This window comes from Abramis brama, assembly GCF_963993115.1.
Source record: "Abramis brama genome assembly, chromosome: 5".
In the NCBI taxonomy this organism is placed as follows: Eukaryota; Metazoa; Chordata; class Actinopteri; order Cypriniformes; family Leuciscidae; genus Abramis; species Abramis brama.
This window is the reverse complement of record NC_139967.1, coordinates 25569672-25592954: the sequence shown is the minus strand read 5'-3', so window position 1 is coordinate 25592954 and position 23283 is coordinate 25569672. Positions and strand designations below refer to the sequence as shown.

The 23283-nt window shown below is 38.2% G+C and overlaps 1 protein-coding gene across 1 annotated transcript; it reads left to right on the top strand.

Annotated features, from left to right (window-relative positions):
- Window positions 1–1602: 1602 nt before the first annotated feature.
- On the top strand, window positions 1603–22011 carry rasgef1ba (RasGEF domain family, member 1Ba). The gene is made up of 14 exons (XM_084115858.1): window positions 1603–1869; window positions 5823–6005; window positions 6770–6892; window positions 7042–7179; window positions 10568–10780; window positions 10939–11013; window positions 12275–12370; window positions 12928–13030; window positions 14670–14749; window positions 16249–16344; window positions 17893–17988; window positions 18236–18359; window positions 18801–18873; window positions 20508–22011. The coding sequence occupies exons 1-14, from the start codon at window positions 1789–1791 to the stop codon at window positions 20530–20532; spliced, it is 1506 nt and encodes a 501-aa protein (XP_083971984.1). The 5' UTR covers window positions 1603–1788; the 3' UTR covers window positions 20533–22011.
- Window positions 22012–23283: the final 1272 nt, after the last annotated feature.

The following is a 23283-nucleotide window of genomic DNA, read 5'->3' as shown; positions in this document are numbered from 1 at the left end:
TAAGGATTTTTTAAGTCAAACATTTACATGTTTGACTTAAGAAATCCTAACAGCAACAGCCACAGTATTCATCATGCATTCTTTTTAAGCATTTCAAACATCTAAATAATTCATGTCTCACTTTTCACATTCATAATGCCCCATCTAGGACTACAAAACAGGGGTGTGAATACCTCTGGAGCAGAAGGGGAGCCAAGTCAGACCGTCTGTGCTGACTAAACTTAAATGTGTATTTAACGGGACGAACGACAGTATTTGAATGAACTTGTAGCTGTTTCTCTTCAACTTTTTGTTATGTTTGGTTCTTGTCATCAGTATTAACTTTTGCAGATAACTCAACTGTTCTTTACGAACACCTCCACAATTCAGCACTTCACAATGAACAATGACTTTCAATACACAGAGGTTATATAACTGTGGGCCCATTGTGGAGGTGTTAGCCAAGATGTGAAATCTGTGAATGGTTATTTTCAAGCATAATGCTCCTCATATTCAGATTTTATTCAGGCTGGTTGTCAAAGGCATGAAGAAACATCTTAATTTTCACACCACATTTGAAGAGTCTTTTGTGATGCAGATTTTAGAGATGATTCATACACATCTTCCACATTAAAGCTTTAGAAATTTGTTCTATTCTGCTTTTTTAACAAATGTTTTCACTGTATGTTTATTCATAGGCTCCCTCAATTAAGGTGCTGGTTTGATATCAGCTAATGTCTTCTTAATGTGTATAATACTTTAAACACTTATTGAAAATATATATGTTATGTAGCATATTCCTCATTTTTTTAGTTTAACTGTTTAGGTGAGTGAAACGTTTAGCAGATGAATCAATTTGTTCTGTCAATTTAAAAGACAAACTGATATGTGTGTTGTTAAAACATGCTATTGGCGCTCAGTTAGCACACCTCATGAAGGTGAGAGGTGATGACCTCTCGGTCCCTGACCTGCAATGAGAGAAGGAAACCCTCTCTGTGAACTGTTTGAGGTAATCACTGTAGTATCTGATGCGGGGGTCATGCCCTGCAGTTTCAGTGAAAATCTAAGTACAGGCATCCTGATACATGTCTAAGAAACATGCATGTGTAAATAGCACATTAGCAAAACACAAGAACAATTCTAAGATGAGATAAGGTGGCTATGGAAAATAATTAATGTAGTGGGTTTTACAGATTTAGTTAAAATTAAGCTAAAGATAATGCAGGTAAACAGATACAAAAACATTGTAAATAAATAGGCCTATATTATAAGTCAGTCTGTAGGCTATAGTGTTATCTGAATTTTATCAAAAATGAGACTTGACGGAGATTCCACAAAATATTCCCATTCACATCAAATGATGGTAACATTACACTAGGCTATTTATTTTGTGGATTATGAGAAAAGATCAATTCAAATTAGTTCATGCCACAAGTTATTTTCAGGGGATTTTCGCTGTAATTTAGTTCTTTCAGTTGTCGTTTTCGTGAAATCGGTATGTTTCGTAAACTAATGGGCACGCGCTGCCATGCACGCGGGTCTCTGGTGCTGTCCGCTGATTGGTCACCTCGCATCTCACAGCTCAGCCTACTATCATTTACTCTTCGCGCGCTCAGTGGATCCGCACACACTTGCTTGAGATCGTGAGTGCATAGCGCGTCGCATATACTGCCTCCTGGAGATATTTATAAGGATCATACGCTTGAATGGCACAGTCGGTATCCGTATGACCTGGGAGTACGCAGCGTGGTTTAAGACTTTTTAGTTTCGTATGTTTTAAGAATCTTTTTCTTTGAAGTGTGTGATTATATGTTCGGAGGTTCTTGCTCAGCCATTCAACGCCAAACTTCTGCAGAGCTGATCTACAGCGGAGTCTCTGTCCCTTTCGAGGTGAGAAACGCAAGCGATGTTTAATGCGCTTTAATAACAAAAGCGCTCAAATGATGCCTTTAAGACGCCTCTTGTTTTGCATGCATTTTGATATTATTTCAATATTATTTCACAGTAGCCTACAACCTTCTCTATATCCGTCAGTCAATAAATCTCATGCAAACAAGGCAGAATCCAGTTTCTTATATTTAAACATACCCAACACATATTCGGTGCTGATAATATTCATTGCTGTCTTATTGACATAAGTACATTAATAAAGAATCTAGCCTGTGGTGTTTTGGCGATCCTGAAAATGATCTCTCAGCTGATATCCTATGCTCAACAAATTCAGTGCCATGTACCATAATGGATGATTACAATGTATTATTGGTTATTTATGGTATTGTTAGTGTAATTCAAATTCTAGTCTTGCCTTTTTGACTGGTCTGATAGTTTGATGGTTTGATTTAATTGATCATTTTGTTTAATGTATGTGTCATGGTATTACCATGATACTTTGATGTATAGCCTACTATTATACAGTGATTAGCTATAATGTTTATACACCTCACTAGTTATATAGTTAAAGAGGATATCTCAGGAAATTTAAAAATTGTGATTCCAAGTCACAGGAAAACCCATGGGGCTTAGTGACATCTTAAAGTATCATGAAAGGCCATTATAATTGATATGATATGTTATAAAATTACAGTAAATTGGCATAGGAATATAGTGTACATAATGTGTACTAAACAGATGGTGTGCACTGCAGAATGAAGATGGCAGCTTTATGGAGTTTTGTGTGTTCAGTGGGGAAATCATTTTCATTTATCCTATGTTAGAGCAGCAGTGGTCTTGTGGTGGGTGGTTTTGGGAACTGGAGGGTTTTTGCTGAATATTCCCCTGTTGATTTCAGATGATCATTAGCCATGTGTTCCTCTCCACTATCAAATAAGTAAGCTATTTTGGGAATTAAGCAGATTGTCATATCTACAGTACTTGATAAATCTGTGTTGTTTATTGTACTTTTTCTTTGACAAGAAATAAGGAATTCTTGTCAGGTCAAAAATTGTGGAAAGAAGTGTGTCCGAGACACTTGATTTTATTTTGAAATGCTGATCTGCATCAGGTCGCTGTGATTTGGCTGGACTTTGCCCCTGTGTTACAAGTCATGCAGGTATAGCTCAAAGTGCTTTTACAGTGGAAGGACAGTATGCCCTGCCAGACAAGCCCTTTATTTACTCAAACACACTTGAGTAGTTTCAATGAAGCTATACCCTTCCCCCACTGTCTTACACACAAACACACACAGACACACACCTGCTCATTTCCCAAGGCTAACATGTAACCCACTTTGACAGAAACAAAAATAAAAACTAAGACTCAATTTGATCTTTTTGCTTAATTTATTTGGAAACTGGCCATGTTTCGTCATGCCAGCGTCTATGACGGTGTCTTGAGCAGACATGTTTATTTCCTCATTTCATAATATTCGTAACGTCATTTTATACTACATCGAACTCTGAGAGTTGTATGCGTGGACCATAAGAAACAAAGTCATTTGAATACGGCATTTGTTTGTTTGGATCTTTTAGAGGAATGTGAGTGGGAATCATGTATTCCTGTCAGCACAGCAGTGAACAGTCCTTCCTATTTGTTAGAGCTTAATCCTTGGTTGTTTTTATATTAAGCATGAAGCAACCTTTAAATATAAGACTTGCCACAACAACTTTATAGCTTCTAAAATCATGCCAATGAGCACAACAAACCCTGTTGTTGAGGATGCAGTTTCAAAACAGCCCAGAATGTTTGGGTTTTGTTGTTTTAACCTCTACATTTGCATTAGATAGGATTCCCACGGCCATGGAAAACCTGTAAATTTATCAAGGAATTCATGATTTTCCTTGGAAATTGATCTTAATAACTCGTGGAAATGTCTTGGAAATTTAATTATTGTAAATAAGAATGTTATTTTATTTATTACATTTTCTATTTGATCAACTTTGTGAGCGTAATCTTAATATAAAAATAATCTTTAAAATCCAAATGAGTGGAAAAATCATGGAAATTCATTGGTCAAAAGGTGTGGGAACCCTGAAGATGAGACAGTTTATTTATCTTGCTTAACGTTGCTTTATGCTTGAGGAAGTCTGTTGTGATCTAGAGACGCAGTAATCAACACTACAGTCAACATGTGGGTGGGACTGAATGTTTTCAGCTTTCTGATAGTCATAACTATTTGAAATGCAGCCGTGCATGGATGCCAAATATTCTACATAGTCAAAATAAAAGCTCTGACAAATACAGTGCAGTGATTGTGTGAAAGAAAGGACCTTTTTGTTTGCTTATACGCTATACGGTCCCTGTTGTGAAGGCTGTGCTCAGTGTTTGTTTAAACAGGAGAGGGGAGAGGACATGTGGCTGGCCATACTTGACACCTGCAACCAAAAAGTAAACACATCCAGATTCCCTGCTACTAATCAGCTTCGGCTTTGTTTTATTCACTCACAGAATTAAATTGGGCTGCAGCTGGTGTGCCTAGTGAGTTTAAAAGGGCTTTGGCTTTTTCAGTTGCAGTTTTTAGCAGATTTGCATTGTGGCCTGGGGGCTTCGCTAATAGGTTTGCATCGGCAGATGCGCAGGAGGATCCTGCTTTTTGGCCATATAATGAGTTGATGGTTGGTCAAAAACAACAAGGTGGTTTATTTCTTTGCATGTTTTGGCAAATGCTGTCACAGAATGTGAGACAGAGAGTAAAACTGTATGTGGTTCCCAGAGGCATCATTCATACAGGACTTGACAAATTGTCAATTTCTGGTGATGAGAGCAAAGTCACTCATGACATAAGTTGGCCTTCCTTGCTTTTCAACTCATTGACTTGCTCAGATGGTATAACACATGGTAAAGCAGATGCGCGGGGGGCGTTTGCTGCTTTGACCTATTGGGCCTCCATTTTGATGCTAATGTCTATGGTTTTATGTAGGAGGTCTCTGTGGGGGGCCATATACCTCATCATACGACACCCCCTCCCTCCTGTGCACTCCCGTCCGACTCTGGCACCCGAACGCCTGTGAGCCTGAATAGGCAGGCGGCCATTGGGGCCGCACATTGTTTGGGGTGTCCCTTGGCGCCCCGTGCCTTAGCTGTGAATGCCTCCATTGAGGGGCCCATATGCGCAGTGTCCAGGAATCTCACATAAAGTCACGTGCTGAGCTCTGCAATGGCACAGAAGCTCGTGCTGGCATGCTGGAGCCGCCCGCGTGATTAGGTGATGCATCGACATGTGCAAAACTCACTTTCTGCCATTCCCCAAGAGCCTGGAAGATACAGAAGTAGGAGGGAGGCAGTGTGAGTCAGAGCTCTTTGTGTGGGTAAAGAACTGCATTTGTCTGCTTATCACCTCTAGCTAATGCTGACCGACTCACAGGACTCTCATCTGTAAAGGGCCACGTTTTGGTTTTGAGGGGGGGAAAAAGAGAATCCTTCTTTTCAGAAGCGCCAGATCTCATAGGTCATCGTGTTTTTTTCGTATCAAACCATAGTTAAAAGAGCCTCTGTTTTGTACATCCACGTGAGGTAAAAGCAGCATGAAGATTCAGTTGTTGGTGTTTGTGAGTGGCGGTACGTTCAGCTGCTCTATGGTGGATTAGAGCTAGCGAGTGTGAGTCTGAAATGCACACTGAATGGAGATTAAATTCAAGTTCTCTTAGGCTCAATCAGGGAAGGTGTTTGCACATTGAGATTAATCGTGACATATTCATCCCCATGAGTCGTCCATCCGAGGAAAAGTAATTTTCCACTCAGCTTCCTATAATGATACTGGGGACTTTGTGTTTTACACAAAGGAAAACAAACTTTTCAGAGGAGGCTGAGGGCTCAGCATTAACGAATTGGTTCATACGTTAATGTCTGTTTTTGAGTGTGTTTGCATTTATCTGAGGCTCATCAGACTGTTTCATGTCCTTCAACAGGACAAAATGCCTCAAACGCCACCCTTTCCAGTGATGTATGGGCCCAATGGATACAACAAGAATATTTATAAGGCCAAGGAAGAGGACTACGAAGGCCTGTATTACCATGACAACAACCTGGTGTCAGGGTCCTTGGAGGCTCTTATTGAGCACTTGGTCCCTACAGTGGCGTACTATCCTGATGTGAGTATATAGACTAGAGTATCAAAAGTATTCAGCCTTATTCTGATATTGGATTTTGAGTATTGAAAACACATGGACACTCATTTTTATGTCTCAAATAATTTTTTTTAAATGTCAAAACTGTCTAACTGTCTAACAATCACCAACATACACTGCCGTTCAAAAGGTTGGGTTCAGTACGATTTTTTTAATAAAGAAATTAATACTTTTATTCAGCAAGGACCCATTGATCAAAAGTAAGATTTCTACTTAATCTGTTGCTAACATTCCATTCATCATCCTGGAATCCTGGAAAAAAAATGGATCACTGTTTAAAAAAAAAACTTAAGCTGCACAACTGTTTTCAACATTGATGATAATAAGAAATGTTTCTTGAGCACCAAATCAATTATTTTTTAAGGATCATCTGACACGGAGGACTGGAGTAATGATGCTGAAATTTCAGCTTAATTCAGTGATTGCCATCACAGGAATAAATTACATTTTAAATGTATATTAAAATAGAAAACAGTTATTTTAAACTAATATTACTGTTATTACTGTATTTATGATCAAATAAATGCAGCCTTGCTGGGCAAAACTTCTTTTGAAAAAACAACAACAACCCCAAACTTTGTAACGGTAATGTAGCTAACTAGTTACATTCTCCAGAAATATAAATGTATGTAGTCAACACTTAGATTTTAGTCCGATACTAGTTTTGTTTAGAGTAATGAAAAACGTATTATTGCACCAACTTTGATCTAATTTTTATTGACTTGCAGAGGACATACATCTTCACGTTCCTGCTCAGTTCTCGTCTCTTTACTCATCCATATGAGCTGATGTCCAAAGTGTGCCATTTGTGTGTGGACCAGCAGAGGCTCAGTGATCCTCAGGCAGACAAGGTAAACTGGCAAAGACATCATGTATCATTACACTGATTGAAGATGTCTTCAGTCGTCATGGTTGCTCTAGCATTAGCAAGGAACTTTAAGAATCTAGGGACAATAATTTGCAATTGCAATTACATTGTTTATTTTTACTTTATCTATAGGCAAGAGTCAGGAAAATTGCTCCTAAGGTCCTGCAGTTGCTGACTGAGTGGACGGAGACGTTTCCCTATGACTTCAGGGATGAAAGGATGATGAAGAGTCTGAAGGAACTAACACATCGTCTGAGTACTGGAGATGAAGTAAGTCTGCCGCTTCCAAGTGTTAGGTGATCATTTCAGCAGAAACAATGAGCTTTTTATTCTTAAGGAAATGTCAGCTAAAAGGCAACGCCATTTTAAAATAATAGTCACCTGAAAGGTGAGAATACTTGCGTCAAAGACATTAGCGTTTCTTTATACCTTTAGTACCACTATTAGCATAGACAGAATAAAACATCTTTGCATAAGTCTTAGCATGGCTTCTTTAACATTTGGCAGCTTAAGACATAAGATGTAACACGCTGGGTGAGAAGGTGTCAACACCTGGGCACTGGGGAATGAGATTTCTTTAGACCTAAAGTGCTCTGACAGAAGCGAGAATAAAGCTCTTTTGTTCTGCTGCTTTTGTCTTCACTGGTGCTTTTCCACAGGCTGCTTTTAAATTGTTCCATTAGCGCTGACTCGTATGTTACCTTGTTCTGGCTTAGCATTTTTTTCCTCAAAGGGACTTTTTCACCACATTTGGAATCATTTATGCTAAATTCTTTTTAAACTTCCAGGACACACAAAAAAACACTCTTTGGTTGTTACATGATTAGATTTAATTTTTTTACATCAGGTTATCGTCCTTCTGTTGTGCTCACGTACTTTTGCTGTTTATCGGTCGGAGCTGAGCCTGTCACTTCCCTTTAAATTTGAATAAAGTTGGCAGCTCTCATTAAGCTTTGTCCTCGAATGTCCTTCTGGGCATTTGTCTCCATAGTCCGCAGTTGAACAGTCCTCCTCTGTGCAAATCTTGATTTTGTTAATGTACAGAGAAAAAAATAATCTGGTCATCTCACATGGTTGTGAGCATTAGTGTAATGACTAACAGCAGGGAGCTAGTTAGAATAGACCGTTTAAGATGGAGGACGCTGACCCAACAGATCCAAGCGGATGATGTTTCTCTAACCCGAAAAGACAAGCAGGGCTCATCCTCCGGTGACTTGTGTAGTAAACACATGTGTGGCTATTGATCTGCTTCATCCCGACCCTGGAGATCGATGACCTTCTGCGGCCCCGCTACGCTCATAGAGGAAATGTGTTCATGTTGTACCGCCTCTTCAATCTAGTGAAAGGGTGATAAACTAATAAGACTGCACGTACAGTCAAAAGGTGTAAGGGTCAATGATGTAGTACCTATTTATTTATTTAAAAATTAATTAAAACCCAATTCATACATACAGTAACCTGAACACACCTCTTATATGATGAATTAAGTTTATTTTTCTATCAAAAATGTTGAAATGAGACAATGGTCTTAATATAATAAGGAAAACAGCCTCATTAAAGGATGAAAGCACCTTTACATAACATAATTTAAATTTAAAACTTTGTTTTACATGTCAATGAAATGTTACAATGAAATGGTCACACTATTTTGTTTCAAAACTCATCAAAGTCTCTTTGATCTTTACATCTACTACGTAGGCGAGACAAATTTAATCTGTGTAGATATGTATCTGCATGAGAAGAGCATCTCAAAGCTTGAAGAATGCATTTGTTCAGACCATCAGTATGCTGTCTGTATTATGTAATTCAGTCCCTGTGTTTTTCCCCTTCATGTGTACGGCATGTACTCGAAAGTGAATCGTGGGGTAATGAGTGTCTGTTACAGTAGAGCACTGACTCTACATTGACGGGGGATTCACAGCAGTCAGAGCCACACAATAGACAATAGGTGTATTTATAATAATATATGAGCCCGTGAGACAAAATGTTTTCAAATGAACTCTCCAGTGCTCCCAGCCCATCATAACAAGATCACTATGTAGTGCTTTCCAGTTAGGCCTTTTATGTTTTGACCTCTTCTGGACCTCATCGGTCCTGATGAGTTTGCCAGCAGTTTGTTGACCTGCTGTTTTCCCTGTCTTTTTACTGGCATTTGCATCGCAGATCTCTTGCTTTCGGTGCGGGAGCTGAGAATAGATGTTGTAACATCTGTGTCCAGACCGCAGTTTGGTCTTCAGGCTTCTGGTCTGCTTAGATCGTCATTATGCATGTGGCCTTCTGTATAGGAAAGGCAGGGCGCAGTTGCACAATTGCAGATCCAAGCGTTTGGTGCACATTTGGACACCTTTTGTGCACATTCTGTTTATTGGGAAAGTAATGGAGAGCTTTGACCTGGGTGTGGTGCGTCCATGCCAGAGTGATCTGTACGGCTGTCGCACACTCGTGCCAGGGTTAAAAATGTGGAGGCAGCACACAAGCAGCTTTCTAATTTTTTCACAAGAAGTAAGTTGTCTGATTTGCTGCATTAAAATGTCAAGCAGTTATCGCCAAGAACTCCTGCTAAAAATAATCTTCCTTTCCTCTGTTTGTGTCAACATGGTGGACCTTGGAGAGGGAATTATTAAAGACTCTCTGTGATTCTTTAAAGTGCTTCAAGGTCTCGTCTCCTGTTCTCTCTGTCTCTCACTCTCTCTCAGATCATCAATATTCTTGCATCTACACAATGTGCTGGAGTGCACAAGAATGCTGGTTGTTCTGAGTCAGATGGATTTATGTGCCACTGACCTCCTGCACAGCAGATTAATCGGCCACTTTTTATTTTCTATGCGTCAGAAAGGAGTACAGAAGCCTGACAGAAGCAAAATATGTTTTGTACATCCTGCACTCAATCAGGAAAACCTTTAAGGACCGTTCACACCAAGAATGATAATTATAACGATAACTGCATTAGCGCCCACACCAACGGACAATATCGTTCTGTTTATTATAAGCACACACTTCAGTTATGTTTACTGCCTTTTTAAATGCTCAAGCGCTGGATTCTGATTGGCCGTCAAAGTTTTTTATCGTTCATTAGCTGGAAAAAAATCTTAAATTATTGTAAGAAAAATCACGGTGCGTTTTTGACACCTGCTTCTTAAAGCCCACTGGTGATGACTGACTGATGGACAGCCTGACTGATGTTGAGCAACAGGGCATGACCGCAGCTGTCCTCTTCTTATGCAACAGAAGTCCAGAACTGTGTCAGGCTCTTGTTATTAGATAACTCAACCTCATCTTCTTACGAGGGGAAATAGGAGGCATGCAGGGCTCTTGTGAACCTTTGAAGGACATGAATGAAGTGCTGCTGTTTCGTAATCTTCCATTAACTGTTTATGTAACATACTCAAGACCCTATCTTGGAATGATAGACCATATAAGCCGAACCACTGTCATTGCTGACCAATCAAGAGGAAAGGGCTTTTTTTCCACCATTATATGCCTGAAAATCCATTAGATGTTTGCAGGGCAAATACTCTGTGTATTCCCTCAGCTTTCTTATCAGCGCAGGACACATTTAGCTGTCAATCCTTTCAAATGAATGATTAGCTGGTAATTCTGGTCTATAAAAGCATGGTTGTAATGAAATCCACGACCTCTGTCTCCTGTCTCTCTTCAGCTCTATCGTAAGGCGGTGCAACAGATGACACAAACGCTGATCCGTAAGCTCACCACACTGAGTCAGTATGAGGAGGCCCTGGCCAAGATCAACTCGTCTGTGACCGACAGACTAACTGTGCTGAAGACCAAACCTCAGTCTATCCAGAGAGACATTCTGACCATCTGCAATGACCCCTTTACCCTGGCACAACAACTCACACACATTGAACTGGTGAGAGGAACTTCCTCTGTTTACATGACCCTACATTCCACACCTCACTGTGGGTTTGGATGGATTAATTTACAAAATCAATAATCCGTGTAGTTATTTTCAAGGCGACCATTTGGACTTACTGCAAATGTTACATTGACGACATCTTTATTTTTCAGGAAAGACTGAGCTACATCGGACCAGAGGAGTTTGTTCAGGCATTTGTTCAGAAAGACCCTCTTGATAACGACAAGGTAACAGTCCCATCCTGTTTATGGTCAGCAAGGTTAACTAAAAATACATTCAACACAAATGTTATGTCTTTCGCGCACTACAGGAAATATCCAGCTTGGACAAATCAATACGCACAATGTTTACGTTAACACTCGGGTTCAACGCTGTGTCACCTTTTTCACACAGCGTTCACAGCACATTCCTTGTCTAATCTGTCATTGTCCAAGTTTCCCTCATCACGTTCCTCACAGTGTCCTTTTGTGGCCAAAGCCTAGCAACTGGTTTCTCACAATAACCCGCCAAAAGTTTGCTTAGCCCTGCCTCGTAATGCCCATTGCTGCCTGGCTGCTGGGCAACAGCTCGTGTCAAGGCGTTACTGGTGCCATTTTCTCTTTTGTTTTGGTCGCCGTCTCTCCAGAGGGTCCTTGTGCACTGTCATGGCTCTCTGATGTTATCCATCAAAGGTAGAGTTGGGTAGATTGTGCATTGTGTGACGGACGGCACAGTCAGACTGTAGGAATGTGAGGAATGAAGGGTTCGAGTGACCCGAGCTTTCAGACAGAGCGTCTGAATACATTCCCCTAAACAGAAAATAGCTCGAACTCTCTGATTGAATGCATTGTTGGAGATCATCAGTCATCTCAGAGGCCTTTGTTACTTGGGTTGGGAATGTAGGAATCGCATATCCCAGAGTTCTGTGAGATCACTTCAAGAGCGATATTTCACAAATGATGAATTCTTTAAATGCCTGTCAAAATTCCTGCAGTTCAGAATTTAGGATAAAAACTGTATGCATTGATATTGAAATAAATAAATACACAAGATTATTAAGTCAATAAATAAAACAAGTCAATAAATACAATAAATATGACAGATAAAATCAACACATACATTTTGACAAATATTTCCATTGATAGCTAAAATGAGCGCCCACTCAGCTAAAACAGGAAATGTAAAACAGCAAACCCCACGTAAATATTATAAAATGCATAGGAATAGTAAGAACACAGTTAAAACAGTGATGGAAGACAACTTCAAGGTCTCTCCATCATAGATATTTTAGATATTTAACTACTTGGTTAAAAAAAAAACATGAAATTGGCTGATACCGATCAATTAAAAACAGAGATAATGGCAGATATAACCCAAATGGTGTCTTTAAAAAAAACAAAAAACTAGAAAACATTGTGGCGCGATGTTCTAAATGAAGCACTTGACTAAGCTCAAGCCTCAGTTTAATTATAATAGTGATACTGATCTTTGAAATTTTGATTCTTGCAGAGATGCTTTAGTGATCACAAAAAAGCAAGTAACCTGGAGGCTTATGTGGAGTGGTTCAACAGGCTCAGCTACCTGGTGGCGACGGAGATCTGCATGGTAATTATCTGATCTTATGCTATGACTCACCTAGCAACTTAAATTCCTGTACAGTAGTTAGTTGTGTTGCACTATTAGTGATTCTAATGTGATTTTTAAATATAGGCTTTATAGAAAACATACACTATCTTTCAAAAGTTTGGGGGCAGAAAATTCATGTTCTTTCTATTCATAAAAAAATCAGTTTTCACAAAAATGTTAAGCTGCACAACTGTTTTTAAAATTAATAAATGAGCAGCAAATCAGCATGTTAGAATAATTTCTGAAGGATCATGTTAAACTAAAGACATCAGTGGAATAAATTACATTTAAAGTATATTACAATAGAGTTATTATTTCAAATTGTAGTAATATTTCACAGTTTTTATTTGTATTTTTTGATCAAATAAATGCAGCCTTGGTTAGCATAAGAGGCTTTCAAAAACATAAAAAAATCTTAACGACCCCAAACTTTTAAATATATCATGAAAGGCTCTGAAGTATTTAGTGATCTTTGAAATCAGAAGTTATAAATATCCCTTTTTGATGTTCATAATTTGCTCGTTTTTCTTATGCAGCCTGTAAAGAAGAAACATCGGGCTCGAGTCATTGAGTTCTTCATCGACGTGGCACGAGAATGCTTCAACATTGGCAACTTCAACTCGCTCATGGCCATCATTAGTGAGTATTTTGATATCCCTTGCAACAATTTTGCTACAGAAAGCTCTCTTGTTCCCCACAAATCTGTTTGGATAATACAGTTTGCTGTTTTGGCAGGATTTGGTTTGCTTTTCTAATCCTTGCTCTTGTACGCTTAACACACACAACAAAGTCACTGGTCTCTTATAGACTCTGCAAACAATTCATCAGTTTATTTGTGTTTGTGGAGTGCTGTAGTGTCTTTAGCTGTGCTTCAAGGTTTAGAAAATACATTTCAACCTTCACTGTATCTTATCTGTTCATTGTTTGGAAAATCTTCAGATAATCTTTAGCTGTACTGTAATATAGCTATATATTATATCAAATATATTCCAAACATTTGTATAATTGTTCGATTTCTAATAATATATGATGCTTTTATTATCAATAATAATTATATCAAAATAATAATTAGCTGCATGTGCCTGAGGCATTATGGGTAGGGGAGCGGAGAGGGCCATGAGAGGAGGCAGCTGTTCAGCTTGTGTGAGTGAGAGCTGGAACGAGGGAGCGGCATCCTTCAGGCAGATGGTCAGTGCTGACCAATCCAATAGACTGAGAGAGGGACGGACTCATTGAGGAGGGGATTGTGGGAGGGAGGGAGTGGAAGCAGCTGTCCTTTCCCTGGTCATTCCCTGGAGATGAGCCTGTGGGCTGGGGCTCTTACACAAGCCTCTCTCCCTAGAGATGGAGAGCCGATATTAAAGTCACTGGAAGAGAACAAACAAGTCATGGGAAAGTTTGATCGCTCCTGCTAGTGTTTTTTGGAGGCATTGTGTGATGTGAATGGAGTGTCAGCGCGTGGCTAGGACTGAAAGATCATTCGCACTAGTATCGTGTTAGTGTGACGGAGCAGCTCTGGGTCTGACACCTGTTATTTCAGACAGATTGTTAATGGTACTAAGTTCTCGCATGGCTCTTCTGTTGATGGATAGATAGTGCTGACATTGTTCAGGCTGTTGTATTTGGAGAAGAAAAGATCTGAAACAAATGGATTTTCACATGTAGATCACAAAATATTCAGCAAAATGTGAATGTATGATCTACAAATATCTAATATTTATCAATATCACTTTTTTTACTGTAATTATCAAATAAATACAGCCTTGGTGAGCATAGGAGACTTTTTGAAAAAAGTCTTACTGACCCAAAACTTTTTTCAGAGTGCAACAGGAAGTGTTTATATGAACATTACATATACCAAAATGGACTGAATGCTAAAACAATGGCTAAAGAATGTGCATTAGGAAAGTAAAGTTGAAGTTTGATTTCACATTGATTTTAAAGCATCAAAAACGAGTAGATTAACATTTAAGGAAGGCTTAGTAAGAAATGATTCTGTCGTCAGTACAGACGAATCTGATTGGTTGACCCACCCCTAGTGATTTCCAGTCAACACTCTGACCTCATCTGGTCATTAGTGCTGACTGCACAAGCCCACCGTGACCCTCAGCACTATAAGCTGAACTTATTGTCGGAGGGAAATGATGCTCTGCTAATGCCATTGTTCATGTGGGCTCATGGGCCTAACTGCTCTATTTGCTACAGAGAAACTGCACCTCTGACAGGAAACAAGGTGTTACAGTGTGCTGACCTGTGTCTGTTTCTGTGTGTCTTTCAGCCGGGATGAACATGAGCCCCGTGTCACGGCTCAAGAAGACCTGGAGCAAAGTCAAAACCGCCAAATTTGATATACTAGAGGTAGGTTTTTCATCTTTTCTGTTTACAGTAGTGGGTGGGTGTGTAGCGGACAACATGAGTGGGATTGAATCGAGTTGGGATTGAACGCAGTGCTGACATGGCACTAAGCACATTAAGTGTTCAACCCTGGCTCTTGTCCCCTTGACTCATGCATGCATGATGCTCAAACCCATGACAATATGGACGCCACCTCTTGCCAATTTTAGTCTCCAGTGGGCGAGAATTGCTGCTTTTGTATCATTATTTTTCTGAAGCACGGCAATTCTCCCTTTGAGTGGGTGTGCAAATGTTTACAAAGCTTTTTAGGCCACATTTTAGGGGTTGAGACCTTTAAGGCTTTAATTTTGAATCTGCACACTGTGTTTACTGTCTAAAGAGGGTTTGTTTAGCTCTTGCTTTATCTTTATAGAGGCTTTGAACTTGATATATGACTTATGTACGCAACACGCACACCTACTCATGGTTCAGTCTCGCCTTGTGGGGTGCAGCATTTTGATGTGCAAATAGCCTCTGTATCACAACACCTTTTCCTTTTGTTTTACTCTCAGACAATGGAGGATTGTAGGATAAAAGGCTTAGATGGCCTGTTTTGCCTTCCCTGTAGAATTAAAATTTTGAATGTTAAAGCTGCAGATATTCACTTCTAGTCCCTAATAAAAGTTTGAGCTTACCTGAGAGAATAATACTATTATTCTGCAAGGACGAATTAAATTTGCCAAAAGTAACAATAAATGCATTTAAAATGCTAAAAAAATATATTGCTATATGCTAAATATATATGCTAAATATATGCTGAATAAAATATATATTTAGAATAAATGCTGTTCTTTTTTTCTTTCTTTTTTTTAAAGTATCAGTTTCCACAAAAAAAGAAAAGAAAAAAAACCCCACATTGATCATAATAATAAATGTTTCTTGAGCAGCAAATCAGCATATTATTATGATTTCTGAGGGGTCTCCTGATCCTGAAGACTGGAGAAATCGCCACCACAGGAATAAATTACATTTTAAAATATATTGAAAGTTATATTTAAACTTGTATAACTTAATATTGCTTAATATTATTTAACAATTTTACTGTTTTTACTGTATTTTTGATCAACTAAATGAAGCCTTGCTGAGAGTAAGAGATTTCTTTCAAAAACATTAAAAAAAGCTTTTGCTTTAGCACTCTTTTGAACCATAGTGGACCTACTAAAACTGCTGGTTTAAGATGACTGAACCTTTGTGAACGTCTCACCTTCAGGCAAAAAGTTTAATGACGTTTGAAAGCACATGAAATGTATCATCTTACTTGGTTCCCATGAAAGAATGTCCAATGCTGAATAGTAACTAGAGTGACTCATGTTGCCTAAATCAGTAGTTCTAACTAAGACGTAACCATGGCAAATAGATTTAGAGCTCATTAGAAACTTTAGTTTGTAGAAACCACATCTAAATTTTTCAGGCCAAGTCCTGAGGTTGGTGCATAAACCTGTTTTTTTCCTCACTATTCTCAGCACCAGATGGATCCCTCCAGCAATTTCTACAACTACAGAACAGCTCTGCGTGGAGCCACTCAGAGATCCATCACTGCTCATAGTAGCAGAGAGAAGGTAATGCGTTTCATTTCTCCTTCCAGACATATTCTTACAGAAGTCGTAGGAACGTTGGTTTCATAACCCTGTTTGGGTGTTTTCAAACAGGGTTTGAAGTGTGTGATATGTTGTATTGATAATAACAACAAACGTAATGAGGATAATGATCAAATCTGATTCATTACGTAAAAGATTCAAGTAAAAAAAATGAGCTTGGAAAATGCAGACCCCAATCCAGAGACTTTGTGTTTCCAGTAAATTGAGTTTGGCCTCTTTGCCTGAGAGTTATGTAATAATGGCTGGACTGTTTGCGGATGATTTGTTGAGGGCAAGGCGTCAAATGGGACATTCTGTTTCCTCTTCAAAACATGTTCCATTTTTGTTCTAAAAACATGGAAGTCGGCCAGTTAACAAAATGTTCTGATGCTCTTCAGTGTTTTTTTGTGAGCAAACTCACGCAGTAAAATCCATCCGGCATGAGTCTGCCAAAAGGATGTTCGCATTGTTAATGTCTTTGTCAAATTGCACAATTTTGTTGTGTGTTCTTTTACATTTTTGGGGGACTTGTTTGTTGTTTGTTTTTGTTAAGCTTTATAAAGGCTTGTTTTGCTTCTTCGACTGGTTAGGGAGGAGATGTTCGCTGTGTGGGTTTAGGTGGGGAGACGGAATGTTCCCGAGCAACTCTGGAATGCTCAGCTTCTTTGCATCACAGTGGCCCATGTCACTTGTTTTTCCCTAAAATCAGATGTGTTTAGACTTTGGCTAGTGTTGTTACTTTAAAGATACAAGAGACAAAATATGTGCATGTTCCAGGGCAGGAATTTCCACTGTAAACAAATTAAAGCAGGAATGCATTGCTGTTCTATTAATGTCTTTAACTCATCAACTTTTTGACCCATTGTTTTGTTCACTAGTGTTATTACACTTATTTTAAGCTCAATTTGAACTTGAGTTTAATTAGTCACATGGGACTATACTCAAATAAACAAACAAAAAAAGCTAAATAACAAAATGAGTAAGTGACATTATTAGTTTATTCATTTCTCAGTTTTAGTGTGATGTTTAGGTTTAAGACAAAAAAAAAATCATTTTTGAAGTATTTACTTCAATTTTCTAGTCTTCAGGCTGATGGTAATTTTCAGGTGTACAATTTTTTTTAAACATGGCATTTATTTTTCTTCATCTCTTTCCACATCTGATGCATATTTCTGCATCAAAGCTTGAATTGCGGATTATTTTATTGTGTTTTGAAGAGAGAGAGAGCTTTGTTCATCATGTCGTAGCTGAATCTGCTGCTATAGAGATTTCGGCCTTGCATGCACACCACTGCTTCCTTGCGTCGTGAAACATTGTTATTGCTCTCTAAAGTGGTAGATCCAGTTGTGCTCTGCCTTGTAGGCTTTTAGAGGCTGTTGTAAAACACCGTTGCCTAATGCAGTCTTGCTGTGACGATAACCCTCAGATGGCCTCCAATGAGGCAGCTCGATTTGGTTGCCTTTTTTTTATTTAAAGTTTTTGGTCAGTTATAGCTGTTGTGTAATCGTATGTTCCTTTTTTGCCTTCCAGATTGTTATTCCTTTCTTCAGCCTCTTGATCAAAGACATTTACTTCCTCAATGAAGGATGTACCAACAGGCTCCCCAACGGACATGTCAATTTTGAGGTAATTCTTTCCGTTTGGCTTGGCGACACACGCAAGCTAACGTGATGCATGGAAACAACTGGCGTCACAGCTAATGCATAACAATGGCTGGTTGAGAAAACACTGTCACGTAGCAACAGAAGCAGTAGTTCTTTGACGTTTGCATCTGTTGAAATGAAGTTTCAAGGGCATCGATTCAGTGTGACAGTAGCTACACACGAAACGTAGGCGATGATCTCTAACAGAATCAATCTTGACTGTGCTGCAGAAATTCTGGGAGCTGGCCAAACAAGTGATGGAGTTCATGACTTGGAAGAAGGTGGAGTGTCCTTTTGACAGAGACCGCAAGATTCTGCAGTATCTCCTGACCGCACCAGTCTTCAGTGAAGATGGTACTTATTTCATGTGATGCTTTTCAGTGCTAGTTTGATTCATTTTTTGCATGTTTTTGTGCTGTTCTATAGTTTCAGTGGCGATTATCTACTAAAATCCTAGACACTTAATAATATTGACGGAAGACACTGCTGATTTTACATTATTTCTACATTCTGCCTTACTTGTTTACTGGGAACTTGGACTTCCTGTCTGAACTACTTCTGCTCATTCATTTTCTGCCACTCACGTCATAAACCTGTTCTAATGACAGTTGCGAAATAAGCACACTAGATACCAGACAAAGACAACTGCGCTTGTCATAATTTACCTCAGGTGTAAAATGCCGTCATGCTAAATGACCGAGTAACATGAGTTCAGAACATTCCTCATGAATGAAAACAGGTGGCTTTGTTTTCTGTTGCTGACACACTCGTCTCATCTCAATGATCTATCAACAGCTTTGTATCTGGCATCATATGAAAGTGAAGGACCGGAGAACAACATGGAGAAAGACAGATGGAAATCTCTCAGGTGTGTATGATATGATTCATCAGGGCTGTTGATTGACACTCCCTTGGCAAGTGTGAATGTCAGATGTCGAGATTATTCCCGACCTGTCTGAAGAGCAGTGACTTTTGCTGATAGACACTGTCTATTAGTAATTGAGTTGCTAATCAAAATATTAAATGAACAGGCTTCCCACTGTCAGAGAAATATCAGGGAATTTAAATTGTGTTGTCCATGTCTTGAAAAATAATCAAATAAAATCCTAAAAGTCATGGAAATTTCTGTAATAAATATAATTTAATCTAGCTATGCCATTCATCTAGTCGGTTAAATATTGGTAGTTTGTGCGCAATGTGCTTGCAATCCAAGTAATATGTGATTTATAAGCGAATTGTTCTTTTGTGTCTGTTCTTTTCAGCGAATCAGTCAAAACGGTCACAAATTAATCTGAATGATTCACTGGCAAAGTCGGTCAGAATTAAGGATTTAAAAACAAAAATCTCATCCAATAATAACAAATGGTCATGGAAATGAATTAGTGGAAAAAATGTATAAACCTTCAATTAAGCTCATTTTGCATTACTTTTATATGATTTTTTTAAGGCATAGTTTGCCTTACTGGAACATTACACTCGAACTAAATGGTGTTTTGAGAATTACATTATGTAGCCTTAATCTTAAAGTATTCAAGAATATTGTAATATGTATTTTAAATATTTTAATCTGTTTTTGATCCTGCGTTCATTTCAATCAATTATTTTCAATATATAAACAATCAACTGACAAAAACATGTTCCATTAACACTTGCCAAAGATCTCGCAGTGATGGATGCACACACATATGTGCTTGGAAAGCGTGAGACCTCTTGGCTCTTGCTTAGTCACGTTTCCTGATAGCTTTACTGCTCAAGAGGGATGGAGGGAGAGGGGGAGGAAGAAAGTGATTGCAGAGGCTAACGGTGGGCTGTTTTTTTTTTGTTTTTTTTCACTGCGACAGGATCTGTCACAGCACCAGATTCTGTCTGTATCAGCAGTTCGTGCTTCACCACACTCACTGTCTCGGAGTGAGGATAGTAGCCCAACAGGAAACAGAGCAGAGCAGAGAGAAAAGACAATCCAGCTGATGTGTAGACAGAAGAATAATGTCCATAGGGCAAAGTTGCCTTTTATTGCTAGTCTGAAACTAGTTTATACTTGATTTATCAAGTGTAGGGTGCTGGACTTGGATAAGAACACAGGGCAGATATTGTCCATTCAGTCTGCTTATACTAAAATGGATATGAGGGGCTCGTAATATAAACTCAAGGTTTTATACAACGTGTCATAGGAATTAAAGTCGGCATGAAATCTAAAATCGGTTGTTATTGATCTTTTTGTGAATAAGCATACATATGCATACATTTCCTTTTTTTACCTTGTAATAATTACAAGGACTTTTTCAGTCCTTTAGTCTGCTTAAATTCCGGCCTACTTTTTTTTTTTTCCAATCGGATATACATATAATACAGAAGAAAAGATCTGTCACACTTCCGTTAGTTGTGACTTTAAGTAAAATGCATTGAACGTTATGTATTTTTGCCTTTTTCAATTTGGAGATGGATCATTTTGAATCATTTTATTTGACTCGTTAAATGAATCTTTTGTTTAATTTCTTGCAGGTCATCTTTGTTGAACAGGACGTAAAGTGAACCCTCTGAACAAGCAAGCTGTGTCCCCCTTTTGCCCCTTCCAAAAGTGAGATGTATCCCTGTTTTTCAAGGGAGATGACAATCCATATTTTGCTGAACGGTGCATTTTTATGTTGGAAAGAGGAGCATCTTTTTACAAGGCCCTTCTCTTTCTGTCTTTCATACTGGATATTTCAGGCTTTTTCAGTCTTTGTGCAGACTTTTGTACTCCTTTTTTCCCCCTCTTTAAAACGTGGTTTGAGCTGAAGGAGAAATGTGTTTGGTACGTCCCATGACTACAAACCAATTCCGATCTATGCTGTCGTTCTTGTCTGTTGACTCTGCGAGTATGCTGCTGGTTGGCAAACTCAATTGGTTGGGGAAAAGAAAAAAAAGATGATGATATAAACCAGCATTATGTGTACTGGGTTCCAGTACTGTATATTTTTATTGTACCTGAAGCATTAATTTAAGTATAGATTTATGTTGTCACTATTTTTTGATATTGTGTTTGTCAGTTTTTTTTTTTATGCACATGAGATGAGAGTAATGCATTGCTTTAACCTCTGTGAGTGACCATTGATGTGTGCGTGACAAACCCGCTGAGGGTTGCCAAATGCACTGGATGTTTCTGTGAATAAAGATGTCAATTCCTTTCTTGTGTAAACTCTTTTGTGATGATTCCGCAGCATAATGCTCCCCATCCCTTTTTATTGTCGTCATGGTTTACTGTCGCCACATGTTGACTGTTGAAGGAAAAGCAGTGTTTTTGTCAGTGTTACAGGTGTAATGTTGTTTCTTACACCATGAAGATGATATTTATTGACAGACAGCTCACTGTGTGTAAGAGAATTCTCCCAAGTGCTGTTGACCATAGTCAGTGGTGAATGGTGTTATGTCGTCCTCTGCTGGTGAAGTGGAAAACTACTTCATACAGACTGTTTTTCTTATCAGGGAGGAGTTCAATTCATGAAGGTTTATCATACCTGTGGTAGTTGGGATTTGAGTCCATTTGTAGGATGTATTAGTTTTCATTACTGTTATTATATTAATATTTTCTATTTGCCTTTGGTTTTATTTATTGGCCTCAAAAATATCTGTAGTTGTCCTGTTTTTGCCTGCTTCACTGTTTTCAAATATTTTAAAGATTTTTACAGACTTTGTTATTTTGTACTAGGTACATGTTTTTTAGTAATCAGATATTGCCCTATCAATATTTTATAATGTTTATAAAAGTTTGTATGGAAAAACTAATATTTGACGGTACTAGCACACAATATGAATATTACTGTATGTCGGATGATGTCAGTTCTACCCTTTTTTTTCCCTTATTGGAAACTTTCCACAAATACATCTTTTTTTCTTTGTAAATATCATGTCTTTTTTCTCCACTCTGTATATTGGTATGTATTTTGATTGTTTGGGCAGATTATAGAACCTCATGAGTATGGATTGAACAAGAAAAAAGAGGAATTAAAGAATGCCTATAAAGCTATTTGAGTCTCTTTTTTGTGTTATGTGTGTGTCTCATGATTTTGTTTGGAAACGGTATTTTGAAATAATAACAGGAATATTGTAATAAAAAAAGATTTGCTAAGTGAACAAGATTATGAGGGGATGAGTGTTGGTTTATTAAAATTAGTCTTTATGAAACGGTTCAATAATTTTCGGGGCTGTAAAAATTATTTGCAATGTTTTTGAAAAGTCTTATGGCTGCATTTATTTGATCAAAATGCAGTAAAAAAAAAAAAAAATCAATATTGTGAGAATATTACTACAATTTGAAATAACTTTTCTATTTTAAATATTTTTTTAAATGTTATTTACTCCTGTGATTTTTTACAACATTTTCAGCATCATTACTTCAGTCTTGTCACATGATCCTTCAGAAACCATTCTAATATGATGATGTGGTGCTCAAGAAACCTTTCTTATCAAAGTTGTAAACCGTTGTGCTGCTTAATACTTTTCTTTTCAAGATTCTTTGATGAATAGAAAGTATTTGAAATTGAAACAATGTAACAGTCTTTACTGTCACCCTTGATCAATTTGACTCATTTTTCATTTTAATTTATCAGAATCCTCTGCAATATATAGTTGGGAGGGTCCAGATCCAGTAATTTCTGTAAGCCTATTGTGCAAGCAAATCTAGTTTGCAATGAATGCATGTAAAATATCAGTGTGTGAAGTGTCTGAACTTCCTGATGTTGTAGAGTGTAAATCTGCATCTGGGTTGCTTTGGTGGGGTAGGCCTACTATGATATTAGACTACATAGCCTATAATAAAAGATAATGAATTTCAAACCTGAACCAAACATATTTTTATTCAAAGATCAACAGTCTGTCATTAGTCTTTAGTCTGCCACACAAAAAAACATTAAAATCATGAACTCAAATGTCATTGTGAACACTTCTACACTTAAAAAAAAGTTCTCATCTTGAAAAAGATGCCAAGAGAAAGATGAGAGACATGCAAACAATGCAGAAGAGCTGAAGGCCGCTATTGAAGCATCCTGGTCTTCCATAACACCTCAGCAGTGCCACAGGCTGATAGCATCCATGCCACTCCGCATTGAGGCAGTAATTCATGCAAAAGGGCCCCAAACCAAGTACTGAGTAATTATGATGATTATACTTTTCAGAGGGCTGACATTTCTGTATGTAAAATCCTTTTTTTTTATTGATTTCATGTAGGCTAATATTCAAATTTTCTGAGATTTTGAATTTGGGGTTTTCATAAGCTGTAAGCCATAATCATCAAAATTAT

What these genes read in the sequence shown, in the direction of transcription:
- rasgef1ba (XM_084115858.1), top strand. Translation starts at nt 1,789, where the DNA reads ATGTTCGGAGGTTCTTGCTCAGCCATTCAACGCCAAACTTCTGCAGAG. An exon ending in GTGATCCTCAGGCAGACAAG is followed by an intron (nt 6,893 to 7,041) that starts GTAAACTGGCAA and finishes CTTTATCTATAG; the next exon opens with GCAAGAGTCAGGAAAATTGC. An exon ending in ACCAGTCTTCAGTGAAGATG is followed by an intron (nt 18,360 to 18,800) that starts GTACTTATTTCA and finishes ATCTATCAACAG; the next exon opens with CTTTGTATCTGGCATCATAT.